The following is a 15,925-nucleotide window of genomic DNA, read 5'->3' as shown; positions in this document are numbered from 1 at the left end:
TCAGCGGCGACACCATCTGCCGGTCAGACGTCTTATTTGCGATTGCCCGACGCGATGGAACTCAACCTTCTATATGCTTGATAGGCTGCTCCAGCAGAAACGTGCAGTTAACGTCTACCTGTATGAACTCTGCGAAAGAAACGGTTCTGGGGAGCTGGGTTTTTTTTCACCGCGCCAGTGGCTGCTCATGCGCGACACATGCAGACTTCTGCGGCCATTTGAGGAGATCACCAAACTGGTCAGTCGCAGCCATGGCGCCATCAGTGACATGGTACCTTATGCCTTCTTTCTGGAGCGTGCATTGCGTCGTGTCATTGATCAGGCTGTGGAGGAGCAGGAGCGGGAAGATGAGGAAGTCGCAATGCTGGATGAATTCCCAGGGGGGGCTACTCTATCTGAGACAAGTCAACAACAGGAGTCTGATGAGGAGTCAGAGGAGGATGGTGCCGGGGCGGATGAGCAGGAGCAAGAAGAGCATGCTTTAAACCTTTCTGGGATCCCTGTTGTGCGAGGATGGGGAGAGGAGAATGAAGAGGACGACATTATCCTGGATGATGAGCAGGAGCCAGGCCACCACACCGCTTCCACTTTAGTGCAAATGGGGGCCTTCATGCTCCAGTGTTTTAATAGGGACCCCCGTATAAAAAGCATGAGGGTCAAGGACCAGTACTGGGTGGCAACGTACTTAGACCCCCGGTACAAACACAAAATGGCGGAAATGTTACCGCCGTCGCAGAGGGCTGTCAGAATGCAGCACTTCCAGGCCTTGCTTCGAGAAATGCTGCATTCTGCTTTTGCGTGCGCTGGCAGAGGAGCAATTCCCACTCCCAGAGAAGGATTTGCGGGTACCAATCCAACAGCGCCTGCAAGAAGAGGCCGGTTTGAAGATGTGTTGGTGACTTCGGATATGAGGTCATTCTTTCAGCCGACCCATCGACAGGTGTCATCCGGATCCAGCATCAGGGAACGCCTAGACCGTCAGGTGTCCGACTACATTGGGTTAACGGCCGATGTGGACGCTCTGAGGAGTGATGAACCCCTAGACTACTGGGTGGGCAGGCTTGACCTCTGGCCAGAGCTTGCCCAATTTGCAATCGAACTGTTGGCTTGCCCCTCATCCAGTGTCCTGTCCGAAAGGACGTTCAGCGCAGCAGGGGGGATTGTGACCGATAAGCGTACTCGCCTAGCTCACCACAGTGTTAACTACCTCACATTTCTAAAAATGAATGAGGCATGGATCTCGGAGGAATTCAACACATGTGATCAGTAGACCATGTATATGTCTATAAACAATTTTTGGAATCAAGCACACAGACCTTCTTAATTCATTTGGCTCACTTCCCTGACCCAAAAAAGCACACCGTACTATATGCCCCTACCCTCCTCTTTGAAGAGGTTGAGCGGTGTCATATTTCTACTGGGGCTGCTTATTATGAGGGGTTCCCACCATCCCTGTGCTGTGCTGACTTCCTCCTGGGGGTTCTTATTATGAGGGGATCACACCATCCCTGTGCTGTGCTGACTTCCTCCTGGGGCTGCTTACGGTGCTGCTGTCAGCGCTGTATGTCACGGAGCTGCTGTCAGCGCTGTATGTCACGGAGCTGCTGTCAGCGCTGTATGTCACGGAGCTGCTGTCAGCGCTGTATGTCACGGAGCTGCTGTCAGCGCTGTATGTCACGGAGCTGCTGTCAGCGCTGTATGTCACGGAGCTGCTGTCAGCGCTGTATGTCACGGAGCTGCTGTCAGCGCTGTATGTCACGGAGCTGCTGTCAGCGCTGTATGTCACGGAGCTGCTGTCAGCGCTGTATGTCACGGAGCTGCTGTCAGCGCTGTATGTCACGGAGCTGCTGTCAGCGCTGTATGTCACGGAGCTGCTGTCAGCGCTGTATGTCACGGTGCTGCTGTCAGCGCTGTATGTCACGGAGCTGCTGTCAGCGCTGTATGTCACGGAGCTGCTGTCAGTGCTGTATGTCACGGAGCTGCTGTCAGCGCTGTATGTCACGGAGCTGCTGTCAGCGCTGTATGTCACGGAGCTGCTGTCAGCGCTGTATGTCACGGTGCTGCTGTCAGCGCTGTATGTCACGGAGCTGCTGTCAGCGCTGTATGTCACGGAGCTGCTGTCAGCGCTGTATGTCACGGAGCTGCTGTCAGCGCTGTATGTCACGGAGCTGCTGTCAGCGCTGTATGTCACGGAGCTGCTGTCAGCGCTGTATGTCACGGAGCTGCTGTCAGCGCTGTATGTCACGGAGCTGCTGTCAGCGCTGTATGTCACGGAGCTGCTGTCAGCGCTGTATGTCACGGAGCTGCTGTCAGCGCTGTATGTCACGGTGCTGATGTCAGTGCTCTGTATTACGGTGCTGCTGTCAGTGCTCTGTATCTCCTGCACCCTCTTGTTTGCCTACCCTGGTCCCTGACCTTCCCTCTCCTCCATTGCCTTCATTAGCTCCATAGTCCTGAATTGTCAGAACAATTTCCCAAATAAAAAAAAAATGCTTGTAGTTATCGATCCCAAATTCACCTCATACATGTATTATGCTATTGTCCAGGTGGTGGGACTACGTGCTACCCCCTAATAATTACCCCGTGGCCGCAAATTCGACCTAAAGGTTTGCGAAATTCGCCTCCCATTGAAGTCAATGGAGCCCGCGGCGAACGGTCGTTTTCGCGAACGTTTGTGCCCGTTCGCGTTTCGCGTTCGCGAAACGTCCCGTCGGAAGTTCGTCCATCACTATTTGTGAGCCCTCAAAGTGACTCTTGGTGGGCGCTGGAGCGCCCTGCTGTGAACGATTATATCAAGAATTGTAATTACATGCCATTGTTGAACAGTGGTAGAAAAATTGGGCCTTTGGTGGTTGTGGTGCTGGTGCCACAACACTAAAAGTCCTCACAGTTACTCTCGATGGGCACAGGAACGGGCCCTACTGTGAAATATTATATCAAGAATTGTAATTACATGCCCCTGTTAAACAGGGGCAGAAAAATTGGGCCTTAGGCACTAATGCTGGTGCCACGACACTGCAACCTCTCCCATACACTCTAGTTGTGGTGCAGGAATGAGCCCTGCTGCAAAGCATTGCATCAAAAATTGTAAACGCCCCTGTTAAACAGGGGCTGAAAAATTGGGCCTTAGGCACTGGTGCTGGTGCCATGACACTGCAACCTCTCCCATATACTCTAGTTGTGGTGCAGGAATGAGCCCCGCTGCAAAGCATTGCATCAAAAATCTTAAACGCCCCTGTTAAACAGGGGCTGAAAAATTGGGCCTTAGGCACTGATACTGGTGCTACGACACTGCAACCTCTCCCATATACTCTAGTTGTAGTGCAGGAATGAGCCCTGCTGCAAAGCATTGCATCAAAAATTTTAATTAAACGTCCCTGTTAAACAGGGGCTGAAAAATTGGGCTGGTGGCATCACCCAGAACCAAAAATGTTCTTCCAACATATCAGCGGAGGAGGAAGAGGATAGACAACATAACAGGACAGTCACTCAGCATCAGCATAGGCAGTCTTGAAGGGATATGATATTTAAAAAAAAAATATTCGGTTACATCAGCTTCAGGTGCTTTGTTAGCTGTGGGTGATCCAAGACTGGTTCATCTTTATGAAGGTCAGTTGATCAACCGAGTCGGTGGACAGGCGCACCCTGTGATCGGTAACAAAGCCACCAGCAGCACTGAAGGTGCGTTCCAAAAGAACGCTGGATGCAGGACAGGCCAGTAGCTCAATTGCATACTGTGCAAGCTCTGGCCAGTGATCCATCCTCAAGACCCAGTAAGCCAGAGGATTTTCGGTGGGAAAGGTGTCCAAGTCTGACCTTGCCCCTAGGTATTCCAGCACCATGTAAATCAGACGCTGGCAATGTTGGAACCGATCATACCTTTGGGGCTGCGGACTAAAAAATTGGCTGAACGCATCAGTCAGACAGCCACCTTCTCCACCGCTCCTTCTGACCGATGCCTCAGCAACAAGTTGTCCAGGACCAGGAGTTTGTAACCTCCCAGTCTCTGGGAACGCGTTGCACAGACCTTTATGCAAATCCTCCCGGAGATGTCTCATCCTCTGCTTCCTCTGTGATTGCAAGATAAGGTCGGCAACCTTACCCTTGTACCGTGGATCAAGGAGAGTGGACAGCCAGTAATGGTCCCTCTCCTTGATCCAAAGAATATGAGGATCCTTCCGCAAGCTTTGCAGGATCAGGGAGGCCATGCAGCGTAGGTTAGCTAAAGCATTCGGTCCGGAGTCCTCTGGGTCACTAAGGACAACATGATCTGCAGCTACCTCCTCCCAGCCACGTACAAGTCCACGGCTTTCTTTGGACTGTAAATCATCCCTACAAGACTGCTGCTGCTGCTGCTGCTGATGCTGAGTGCCAGCCTCCACCACCATGCTGACACAATCATCCTCCTCCTTCTCCTCGTCCTCTTCCTGTGTGATGGGTGGGACAGCAGGAACACTGTCTGGATAAAGGGGGCCTTGAGAGGCAAGGAAGTCCTCCTCTTCCTGCCTCTGTTCTGCTTCAAGTGCCTGTCCATTATTCCACGCAGCGTATGCTCCAACAGGTGGACAAGACGTACTGTGTCACTGATGCATGCACTGTCACTGCTCACCATCCTTGTGGCCTCCTCAAACGGTGACAGGACAGTGCATGCATCCCTGATCATGCCCCACTGGCGTGGTGAGAAAAAACCAAGCTCCCCTGACCCTGTCCTGATGCCATAGTCGCACAGGTAATCATTAATAGCCCTCTGCTGCATGTGCAGCTGCTGCAGCATGGCCAACGTTGAGTTCCACCTGGTGGGCATGTCACATATAAGGCGGTTCTTGGGCAGGTTCAACTCCTTTTGGAGCTCAGCCAGCCGAGCACAGGCATTAAATGATCGGCGGAAATGCACACAGACTTTCCTGGCCTGCTTCAGGGCATCCTGTAAGCCCCGGTACCTGCCCAAGAATCGCTGCACCACCAGGTTAAGGACGTGAGCCACACAGTGCACATGGGTCAGTTGTCTCTGTCGGAGAGCGGAGAGGAGGTTGGTGCCATTGTCACAAACCACCATTGCTGGCTTAAGCTGGCATGGCGTCAACCACCTCTCAGCCTGCCCCTGCACTGCTGACAAAACATCTGCCCCAGTGTGGCTCCTGTCCCCCAAACAAACCAGCGCAAGCAAGGCATGGCATCGTATTGCCTGCGTACTTGCGTAGCCCCTGGAACGCCTACGGAGCACCGCTTGTTCTGAGGACAGAGCACTGGAAGAAGCCATGGAGGAAGAAGAAGATTAGGGGGTGGAGGAGAGAGGTGTGTCACAACCAATAGTAGCATTTTGGAGGCGTGGTGGCGGAACAACCTCCAACACTACTGCACCTTGTCCTGCATCCTTCCCCGCTGCCAGAAGAGTGACCCAATGGGCCATGAAAGACAGGTAACATCCCTGTCCATGCCTGCTGGACCATGAGTCAGCGGTAATATGCACCTTACCACTGACCACCCTGTCCAGCGAGGCAAGGACATTGCCTTCCACATGCCAGTAGAGAGCTGGAATTGCCTTCTGTGAGAAAAAGTGGCTTTTGGGGACCTGCCACTGAGGAACCGCACATTGCTCAAACTCACGGAAGGGAGCCAAGTCTACCAACTGAAATGGCAGCAGTTGAAGTGATAGCAATTTAGCCAAGCCAGCATTCAACCGCCTGGCATGTGGATGGCTGGGAGTAAACTTCTTCTGCCGGTCCAGCAGCTGGGGCAGGGACATTTGCCTGCTATAATCGGACGTGGGTGTACTGCTGGCAGAGTGCCCGCAAGCACTTGGCTGTGACACACCTAATTCTACACCTTCATTCCTCTCAGAGCAGGTTTCAGAGAGGACTGAAGGTCTAGTGGGGTTGGAGATCCCAGCTGACAAGGAGCAAGGAGAGGTTCACTTTGTTCTTTGGTGTGGGTCTTTGAGGTACGCTTGCCAACGAGCTGCATGGCAGGTCAACATATGTCTGGTCAATCATGTGGTGCCCAAGCGGCTGATGTTTTGGCCACGTGAGATACGCTTGAGACATATGTTGCAAATAGCAGCGGTGCAATCTGATGCACTCGTCTCAAAAAAGGCCCATACCAAAGAACTTTTAGAATAACGCGCAGAGGCAGCGCCCTGCACAGGTGGAGCTCTGCGGTGTGATTCAGTCGGTGTGCTACACCTAAGTTGGCCCCCAGAGGGCATCCTGCCTTGTTGGACATGTGTCTCCTCCTCCTCCCTCCTACCAGGCACCCACAAGGAGTCAGTGCTCTCATCATCTCCTCCCTCTTTGTCACTGGAGCAAACCTAGCAGTATGCTGCAGCTTGTGGAACATGACTGCCAGATTGCTGTTCTTCTTGAGCATCCCCTCTCTTTGCATTCACACTACTGCCTTCCTCTAGCTGAGTATCATCATCAGAGCCTACAAAACACTGGGCATCCTCCTGGAGCATGTACCCAACACTGTGCTCAAAGAGTTCAGGGGACTCCTCAGGAGGACGTGGTGGGTCTAGGGAAGGAGTCACTGATGATGACATTGAGATGAGGGAAGACGATGCGTTGGCAGCTGCTTTGCTAGTACCCTGAGTCTGGGTGAGAGAGGATGAGGAGGGCTTGGTCATCCACTCTACCAAGTCTTTGGCATGATGCGGCTCAACACGTTCAGCTGGTGAAAATAAGGACAAGCGTGTCCCATGGCCACGTGCTGATGATGACAATGCACCGCGTCCACGACCAGCACTGTTGTCTCTAGACACAGAGCCTGCTTGCCCTCTTTTATCAGCTCGTGCCTGTCTGCCTCTCCTTGTTGGCCTTCCAGAAATGGTAATGGCCTGAAGGGAGATGGGAAAACCAGCAATTGGGTAGTGTATATTGTGCTGGAGGCACACAACATACACTAACTCCTGCAGATGGCTCAATTAGAGAAGAGCTAGATAGGTGGATAACGGTGTATACTGCGGTCAGGGCACACAGACAACACCCACAATCTCCTACAGCTGACTGAAAGCTCTATTACAGAAGACCAATATAGCTAGCTATATAGGTGGATATAATGGTGTATACTGTGGTCAGGGCACGCAGACAACACCCACAAACTTCTGCAGATTGCTAAAAGCTCAAGCTTACAGAAGAGCAAGAACGCTAAATCAGCCGATAACGAACGGTGTATACTGTGTTGAAGGTACTTAGAGAACACCCACTAACTCCTACAAATGCCAACACACTACACAAGGCCGCCGCGCTCGCGCCCTTATATAGTATGGGGCGTGTACTACACAGCCTGAGCTATGATTGGTCACAGGCATCCTGCCTGTGGCCAATCATGGCTCCCCTCGATGCCGGGGCTGTGCTTGGCCAATCATGAGCCAGCAATGCACTGCAATGGCGCAGTGCATTGTGGGCTGTGAGCGCCACACGAATTTGGCGCAAATGGCCCATAACGCTTGGTATTCGCCAAACGTGCGAACATCAAGCTCATCCCTAATCAGCAGTGAGCATTCTGGTGTTTGTTAGGTAATCCAAGAGGAAGCCACCTCTGACCTCACCTGCTCAACTGAGCTTCCTGAAAGGAATACATGTGGAGGTGGTGAACTACAAGACCCAGCGAGCCAAATCACTGCCTGAACACACAAAACATGGAAGGAGAGAGTGCCAACACCTGCCTAATGAAGGTATACACAGTCATTTATACTGCCAGTGACCTTTGCCAGTAATACACAGTCATTTGTACTGCACCTTTTTATCCCAGCACCAAGGGAACCCACACTCCTCAGGAGATTTACTGCCTCTATGGGGGGGGGTCTTCTGATATGGGAGAGGCTGAACCCGAACAGGATGGATGGTGAAAAAATAAATAAATAAAAACAAAATAAAAATAAAAATAAATAAATAAACTTTAAAAGGTGTCCGGAGCGAGGACGAAAAAAGAACACTGGTGTGGGCAGACAGCCGCCCATTATGGGCTAGGAAAAAGGTGGTCCTGGAGGGGTCAGAGGGGGTGGAGCTGACCCATAGTAGGTTGAAATGGGGAGGTCCAGGAAAACACATTATGGGAAGATTAGAAAAGTAGAAAAAAGAAAAGCAGAATGAATGAAGTATACATAGCTCCCAACTGTCCCTGATTTGGAGGGAGTGTCCCTCTGTCCCCCTCATTTTGGTCTAATCTGTATAATGGTATATAAAATGTATTATTTAAAAACGTGTTTCCCAGAGCTAAACCTTTCATCCAAATTCTGAATTGTTGCATTTGTAAATTCCAAAAGCCAATATAAAGGAATAGTAGTGGTAAAAAAAAACACTTGTGGGTTTAACTAATCATTTTTTGTATAATTCTCCTTTAAGGGGGTGTGTCCTATGGCCACATACTTTTGCTAATACAATATCTAAAAGAAACGTTGGGACTTTATATGAAGCACAGCTAAGAATGTAAAAATAGAAACCACATGATTAAGGATGCCAAAAAGCATATACATTAAATAAATAAAAAATCAATAATAAATACAATAATACAATTCAAAAATCTTTAATAATTTGTTATACATGATAATAACACAATTGATAACCAATCTATAAGTAAAAGAATATTGATACATGATAGTACAATTATACTAGTTTATACTAGTTCATGAACAGCATTATTAGGTTAATAACATAATTCAAAACCAGTCTATAAATAGTAAAATCCTGGTAGCACGGTAAAGCGATTATGCTGATTCATAAACACAACCATAGCAATAATAACCAATTGATAAACATTAGCAAAAAATAAGTTGATATCACTTATTGCGGCATCTCAAGATTACGTGATTAATAGATGTAGCATAAGGCTAGGGCTCTACGCGTTTCGTGGGGGAGTCCCATTCATCAGGAGCAGTCGCATACATAATCATCTATAATAATAAAATAATATAAAAGGTTAACAATCACTGGACACCGAGGAAAACAAAAGCAAAAGTACAAGTGTATACATAACGTATAACACTCTTACCAGAGAATACAGGCTAGTAATAAGACAATAGTATTAGGGCCGGTTCACACAGCGAGGCGCGGCGAGGCGTCTCCGACTTGCCTCGCCGCGACCTGCGGGGACCTCAGCAGCGACTTGCAGAGGACTTCTGTATAGAAGTCAATGCAAGTCGCCCCCGAAGTCGCCCAGAAGTAGTACAGGAACCTTTTTTCTGAGTCAGAGCGACTCGAGTCGCTCCTCTCAGAACGGTTCCATTGTACAGAACGGGGGCGACTTGCGGGAGCGAGGCGAGGCGAGTCGTGTCGCCTCGCATCGCCTCGCTGTGTGAACCGGCCCTTAGAGGTTGCCGACGCCATGGGGAAGTCATACCTCCCACGGGAGCTGAGGCAACATAAACACGGCCACATCAAGGCCGGGGATGCAGCATGTGGAGCGATAGTGACGTTGTGATTCACAGTTGGTAATAAGATAAGAGAATAAATGATGCTGTATGTGTACAAGTACCATAAGATGTACTGTAAGAAATAATAAAAAGTAAAAAAATAAATAAAAATGAAATGTAAAAGTGTGATTGTGAAGTGCAAAAAAAGGGCCGTTCTTGGGCAGAACCTGGCCAAGCCAAGTGAGGGCTATAGTGTGACAGCCCAAACGAATGTGAGGAGAAATAAAAAATGAATGAAAAATTAAGAATGTATATTTGCCTTAGATCTCGAAAGGAGATCATGGGAGCCGGTGTGTGTGTGTATCTCAAAATCAAAGTGAGGTGTGTGCTCCACCAGCATGCAGTCCCCATGGCCAAGGATAACCACAGTATGCCGCCAATGCCACGCTGCGTTATGAAACAGAGGGAAGGAAGGCGGAGCCACCACCCGGGCGCACAGTGTCACTCAACAGTTGGCGCTCAAAATCCTCCCTCATGTCAAAACCTGATAGAAAAACAAGCACAACAGCGCGTGGCGCCATGACAACGCCGCACGTGGACGCCCGGCATCATGTAATGCCACGCACTCGGTGCACGGGCCTGGCGTTGATGTGTGGGTGGCACCGCCCACCACCCCAACCAAGGGGGGAGGCAGAGGGAGGGGCCATACCAAACATTGCAGCTCCCGCGGATGCAGAACCCAGGAGTCCACAAAACAAAACACAAAACTAATAGCAAAAATATAGTTAATACAATTAATAGACTGTATGCTACCTTAGCTAATGTGCTTCCATCCCTGAATCATGTCATCAAAAAAGGGGGGAAAGAGGGATTTGGGACTTTGTATGAGGCAATGAATGGATACGTTCATCTGCCTCCATCCCTAATGTATATACAATATCTAAAAGAAAAGTTGGGACTTTATATGAAGCACAGCTAAGAATGTAAAAATATAAACCACATGATTAAGGATGCGGGAAGTTGGGAAGTTGCTCCTTCACTTTCTTTTGCTAACCAAAGCCCTCCCCTTCCTGTAAAAATATAACTTATTCTCCTCCCCGCTCAAAGCCTGCCCCCTACAACTACTGACCTATCCTGTGCCCTTAACTAGGTCCTAACAAGCCCCTTTTAACCCCTGTCATGCAGGCCCTATGTCTAGTGCATTCTTTCTTTTCACTCCGGGCCTTTCTAAAGGGAAGGGAAAGGTCACACGTCACTCACCTGGACAAGCGTCTTGTGTCTGATTGGTGGATCTCTCACTTATGCTGTTCTTTGCTGAACATCTGATATTCCAGAAATCGGGTGGTGACACAGGAGGCACAGTGACACGGACTGTCCGCTCTGAGCTGGTGACATTATATACCTCCAATCCTCCACTCACAGTCAGGTAGATGGAGGGGTCAGTCCCGTTCTCCACCCAGCAGGAGATCTCAGCGCTGTCATTCTGGAGACACCTCACATCCAGGACTGGATCTGATACCGGAACTGAGAGACACAGAGATGGGGAGATCTGTAACATTGTACTATAATGAAATATGATTTCCCCTGTAATACCCCGTCCACCCCAATCCATTACAGTCATAAAAAGTCACAGAATTCCTGAAATATCTTTGCTGCAGAAAATTTTATTGCAAGATACTAAAGGGGCCAATTGTGTAATTGGGATTCCTAGGCTTTGATTGATCTCTAAAGGAGGGTACCAGCAGCCAATAAAAATCTACTCCTTCCTGCAGGCCGTGGCCAGCCATGGAGCAAGATGGCTGCTTAAACACCCAGCTCTGCTCAGCCCTGGGACAAACAGCTGCTCCCAGGACTTACCAGCAGCAGCTCCCTCTCCCTGATGCACCGGAGGGGAGCCCTCATCCTCAGCGAATGGATGGTATGTCCAAGAAGAAATACCTCAGCCTCCACAAGCTGCGCCACCTCACTGACTATTTCCCACAGCCGGCCATGCAATCATCCAAAGATGGCGATGGTGCGGCGGCTTGTGATCCCTCATAGGACACAGGCATCATGCAGGGACCTGCAGACAACTCGGAGCCCATGGAAAATCACACATCAGAGCCTACCTCTCCCCAGCAATCACCTTCAGATAGAGGTAAGCGGACTGCACTGTCCCCAGCACTTTCCCCTGCTAAGGAACCTCTGATTAAGAAGCAGCACTGGGATGTCCAGACACGCACAAACCCTGAGGAAATCCCTCGGACTGCCTAGCAGCCCTCCCTGCCAGTGACCAGCCAGCATCTGAGCACACACTAAAGCTCATTCTGCTTTCTCTGCAAAGAGTCTTTCATAATGAACTGCGCTCCTCTATATCTACCTTACAAAAAAGAAATGATCGGGTAGCGGAATGCACGACCGACCTGGAAAAAGTGGTGACAGAACATAGCTCAGTTTATAACAAAATGGCGGATGCCTATGACCATCACACTGAAGAAATCCGATTCCTCCAAGTGATAGTGGCTGATTTAGAGGATTGCTCCACGAGGAATAATATTACATTTAAGAGCATACCAGAAACTGTTAAACCTCATCAGCTATTCCTCCTGCTCTTCGCTCCCCCACATGTTAACAGACAGCCAGGGATGCAGGGAGAGATGCCGGGTCTTGGACCCCCTCCACAGCAGCAGAACGACAGGGCCCAGTCACAAGTGTGACTGCAGCGACCCTTATAGTTCCTGCCACTGGCTCCCTGTTCCCCCCATGGAACTTTATAGGAGAGTATAGTATACTTGTAATTTGTTTGTCTTTACCTTGATCAATATTGTTTTTGGCAATACTGTAAAAATATATCTTCATAATAAAATTCTCCTTTGCTGGTGTCCTCCTTATTACCCATTGAGGAGATTTCCCCTCATTTCCTATCATGGTGACCACACAGGAAGTGAATAGAAATCCTAGATTAAGGCTTACCTGTAGGTCCAAGAAATATCTCCTAAACCTACACTGTTTAGGAGATATTTACTAAAAGACAGTGACAGCTGTCTACGGCGCATGCGGCGCAGTGGTATGTAGGCGCACTATCGCCGTTAGCGGCATGCATAGTAGCACATTATGCTTTACCTGTGCAGGGAGACAGAGGAAGTAAACCCATCAGGGTTTACTTCCTCTTTAAGTTATTATTTTAATGGGGTGGTTTTGTTATGGTTATTTAGCTGGGCACCGAACATCTCAGCACTACACCAGTCAAGTAACAAGAAAATGAAAGAGTACAATGTGTTGTAATCAGAGCAATGCCCGGTTTTGTTCCCATCACACACCATTGGCGGTGTTATAATCTGGTCTGCTGGTGTGAATGAGCCGGTATTGTGTCAGTGTTAGGATGATATATAAATTCCAGAGAGGTCTCGGTCTCTCACTCACCTGGACAGGAGATGTTGATGGATCTACTTAGATTATTGATCTGATTGGTGACATCACAGTGGAGGGTTCCGGAGACCGGAGGAGGAAGAGTTACCCGGCGGTGTGAGGAGACGGATCTTCCATCCAAACTCCAGGAATAACGCGGATCTGATCCTTTCACCGAACATTCGGCCTCTGCGCTCCCATCCGGGAGACAGGAGGAGGTCACAGCGATGTCAGAGAGGGGGGCTGGAGGAACAGAATTCCAGGATATGATTGGTCAGAGTAATGACATGGAAAGTGAGACTTATCACAATGGTCCTATAGGAATATGGAGGCTGCCAAGGTGACCCTCTCCTTCTTAAAGTACCAGTTATCTGGGTGTCATACTGGTCCTCTGACTACAAGAATCACTGACCTGACATGAATATATTATTTGTGAATTGCTTGTTCTGGATCTGAGACTCACAACGTACAGATACAGAAACCAGAGATAGCCAGGAATGTAGCATTTTCAGGAGCCCACATAATTCTAACCCTTATGCCCTGTACACATGGTCAGACATTCCGACCACAAAATGTTGCATACACACGGTCGGACAAAGTTGTCGGAAAATCAGATCGTTCAGAACGAAGGTGACGTTCATAACATACGATGGGACTACATAGAGGCCAGTAGCCAATAGCTTTGGTCTCGTAATTTGATCTGAGCATGCGTGGCACTTTGTCTGATCGGAATTCTCTACAAATGATCAGAAAAGGTCCGATTGGATTTTTTTTCGGAAAATTTGAGATCCTTCTCCGATGGAAAAAGTCTGATAGGGTCCTCACACGATCGGATTTTCCGACAATATAATCCGATTGGACCTTTTCCGTCTGAATTTCTGATCCTGTGTACAGGTCATTACAAAAATGTTATATTTTATAAATCCAATAAAACCTTGAGAAACAGAGGACTAGCCCTCGACCATGCGCATGAACATCTCCAAATCCAAGATAAGGCTATACAATGGTTCCATTCTCCTGGTCCAGACTGCATGTGTTCCTAATATCTTTGACAGGAATTATAAAGTTTACAATGTTTACACATTTGGGTATTGACTCAGCCTGTCTGTGTATTTAGAGGGATGTATGCATTTTGTTACTTTTATTATGTTTATAATCTTTAGAACTTGTTGCCAGTTTTCCCTGAGGAAGTCGGCTTTGCCCCAGCGAAACGCATTGGAGGCTACTCTATGGAATACCCCATGTTACCACCTGGGGATCTGTTCATCTCTAATTGGCAATCAATGCAACTGCAGCTCCTTTATTCATTTATAGACATGTGCAATTTGTTCATTTCCAAATTCGTTTTTTTGACGAATTTCGACAAGTTCATTAATTTGGAAATATATATTCGAAAACCCGTTTAACAAATTTTACCAAATATTTGTAAATTTGAATAATCGTAAATTCGTAAATTCGAAAATTAGAAAACCCCAAAAATGAGAAAATCAGAAATAATATCTAACTAATAGTAACTTAACTATTACTAACTAATAAATTATAGGTATTGGATTTCCTTTCAAATGTGGCTGTTAGTGAACGTAACGAATACAGAATTATCCAAAATAATGAATTGCCGTATCTAAACAAAGGGAATATAATGGATTAACAATAATAAATAATAATAATTAGAACTTTTTATTATTGTTATTATTTATTATGAATTTGTTCTGTTCCATTTATTTAGATACGGCTTTCGTTATTTCAGATAAATTCATATTCGTTACCTTCACTAACAGCTAAATTTGAAAGGAAATTTTTTAATACCTATAATTTTTATGATTTATAATTTTGTAATACCTATAGTTAGTTATTAGTTAGTTATTCTTTCGAATTTGTGGATTTTCTTTCTTATTTCCAATTTACTTATTGCGTTCATAACAAAGGACCCATTAAAAAAAAAAAATGAAAACATTCATTTTTCGGCAGTGTGCTTATCTATATCATTTATATTTGTTTCAAGGATGTTTTTTGTCTTTAAAATTCTTTTAATATGTTTGTAGTAATAAAAATGTGAATTGTAATCTGTGGTGTGGTCCCTTGAAAGTGCCATTAGTTTGCATTTTGTTAGGAATTCATTATATTTCAGTGTCATACATGAAGGGATGGGGTACTTGTAAAACCATGAGAACAATAGAGACTGCTTTGTCTCCTTCCCTCTTATTATTCTAGCGTGGTGCTAAATGTAAACAACGGCATCAGGGAACCTGGGTGATGTCCCCATATAGAGATCATGACCTAATTGTGTCAGTGATGTTATAGACCATGTAGGGGTCATGACCTAATTGTATGAGTGATGTCATAGACCATGTAGGGGTCGTTCCAAGATTCAGTTGAAGTCAGTGTTGGGAAAACTCAAATTTTGCGTGTTGCATTATGCCGATGGGGAGGATTTTCTGTAGCCGCCTTGAAAGTATGGGCGGTCTTTCTTGATCAATACAATGGTAGTTCCTTCGGGCTGGGTCCTGCTGTACTGGTAGAGGAACTGGAGCTGTTCACCGATGCGGTCTGTGGGCTTTGCAGCTGACTTTCAAGGGTGGTGAGGTGGCCAGCAGAATTGGCAGATTCTGCTCTTATCAGGAATTTGATGTTGTTAGAATTGTTCCCCATAGTGTAGGCAGTGGAGCTTTGGGGTGAGGAGTTTTGGGATCGGAGGGTCCATTTTCTTTGCGATAACTTGGGAATGGCGCACGCGATCAACTCACTGTCGGCAGCATTATTTCCAGTGGTGCATTTGTTGTTGCATCTAGTGCTACGTGGTCTCCTGTTGAACATTGTTGCTTGTGCTGTACATATTCCGGGTGTTGAGAATTGCATGGCTGATGCACTCTTGGTTACAGTGGGACAGATTTCGGCAGTTGGCCCTGGAAGCAGAGCAAAGTTCTTTCTTTTCAGCCCCTACCTGATGTGGATCCTGGGCCATTCCTATGTGCACTGGGGGGGGGGAAGGAGGGCATTGGTCAGACCAGAGGGCTGTCAGTTGGGTTTCTCCTGGGAAGAGGCTAGGTTGAGGTGGATTGGCATTCCGGGTATGCTATGGTCCAGAGTTATGCCAGAAATACAACGGTACACTCGCTTGGATTTGCCACTGGATGTGTTATTATTACATGTCTGAGGCAACAACCTTTGCCTTCGGCTTCAAGGGAGCTG

At 47.6% G+C, this 15,925-nt stretch overlaps 2 protein-coding genes across 3 annotated transcripts in view; one reads left to right on the top strand and one right to left on the bottom strand.

Annotated features, from left to right (window-relative positions):
• The window catches only part of LOC143981520 (pregnancy-specific beta-1-glycoprotein 2-like), a 545,541-nt gene that overhangs the window by 90,702 nt on the left and 438,914 nt on the right, over positions 1-15,925 (top strand). The gene's annotated exons all lie outside the window — the stretch shown is intronic.
• LOC143981518 (cell adhesion molecule CEACAM5-like) overlaps positions 8,544-15,925 on the bottom strand; it is a 56,487-nt gene continuing 49,105 nt past the window's right edge. The window contains exons 4-6 of one of the 2 annotated variants that reach the window (XM_077479386.1): positions 12,752-12,979; positions 10,610-10,873; positions 8,544-8,890 (exon numbers count right to left, since the gene is read on the bottom strand). In XM_077479386.1, the coding sequence (XP_077335512.1) occupies positions 8,865-8,890; positions 10,610-10,873; positions 12,752-12,979 (518 nt within the window). In that variant the 3' untranslated portion in view covers positions 8,544-8,864. The remainder of the gene's footprint in view (positions 8,891-10,609; positions 10,874-12,751; positions 12,980-15,925) is intronic. The other variant, XM_077479387.1, reaches the window with a different exon arrangement.

The sequence above is a fragment of the Lithobates pipiens genome, unplaced genomic scaffold, assembly GCF_037356315.1.
Source record: "Lithobates pipiens isolate NorthernLeopardFrog02 unplaced genomic scaffold, aLitPip1_a1.2 Scaffold_16, whole genome shotgun sequence".
Classification (NCBI taxonomy): domain Eukaryota; kingdom Metazoa; phylum Chordata; class Amphibia; order Anura; family Ranidae; genus Lithobates; species Lithobates pipiens.
The sequence above is the reverse complement of the archived record's forward strand: the minus strand, read 5'-3'. Positions and strand labels throughout refer to the sequence as shown.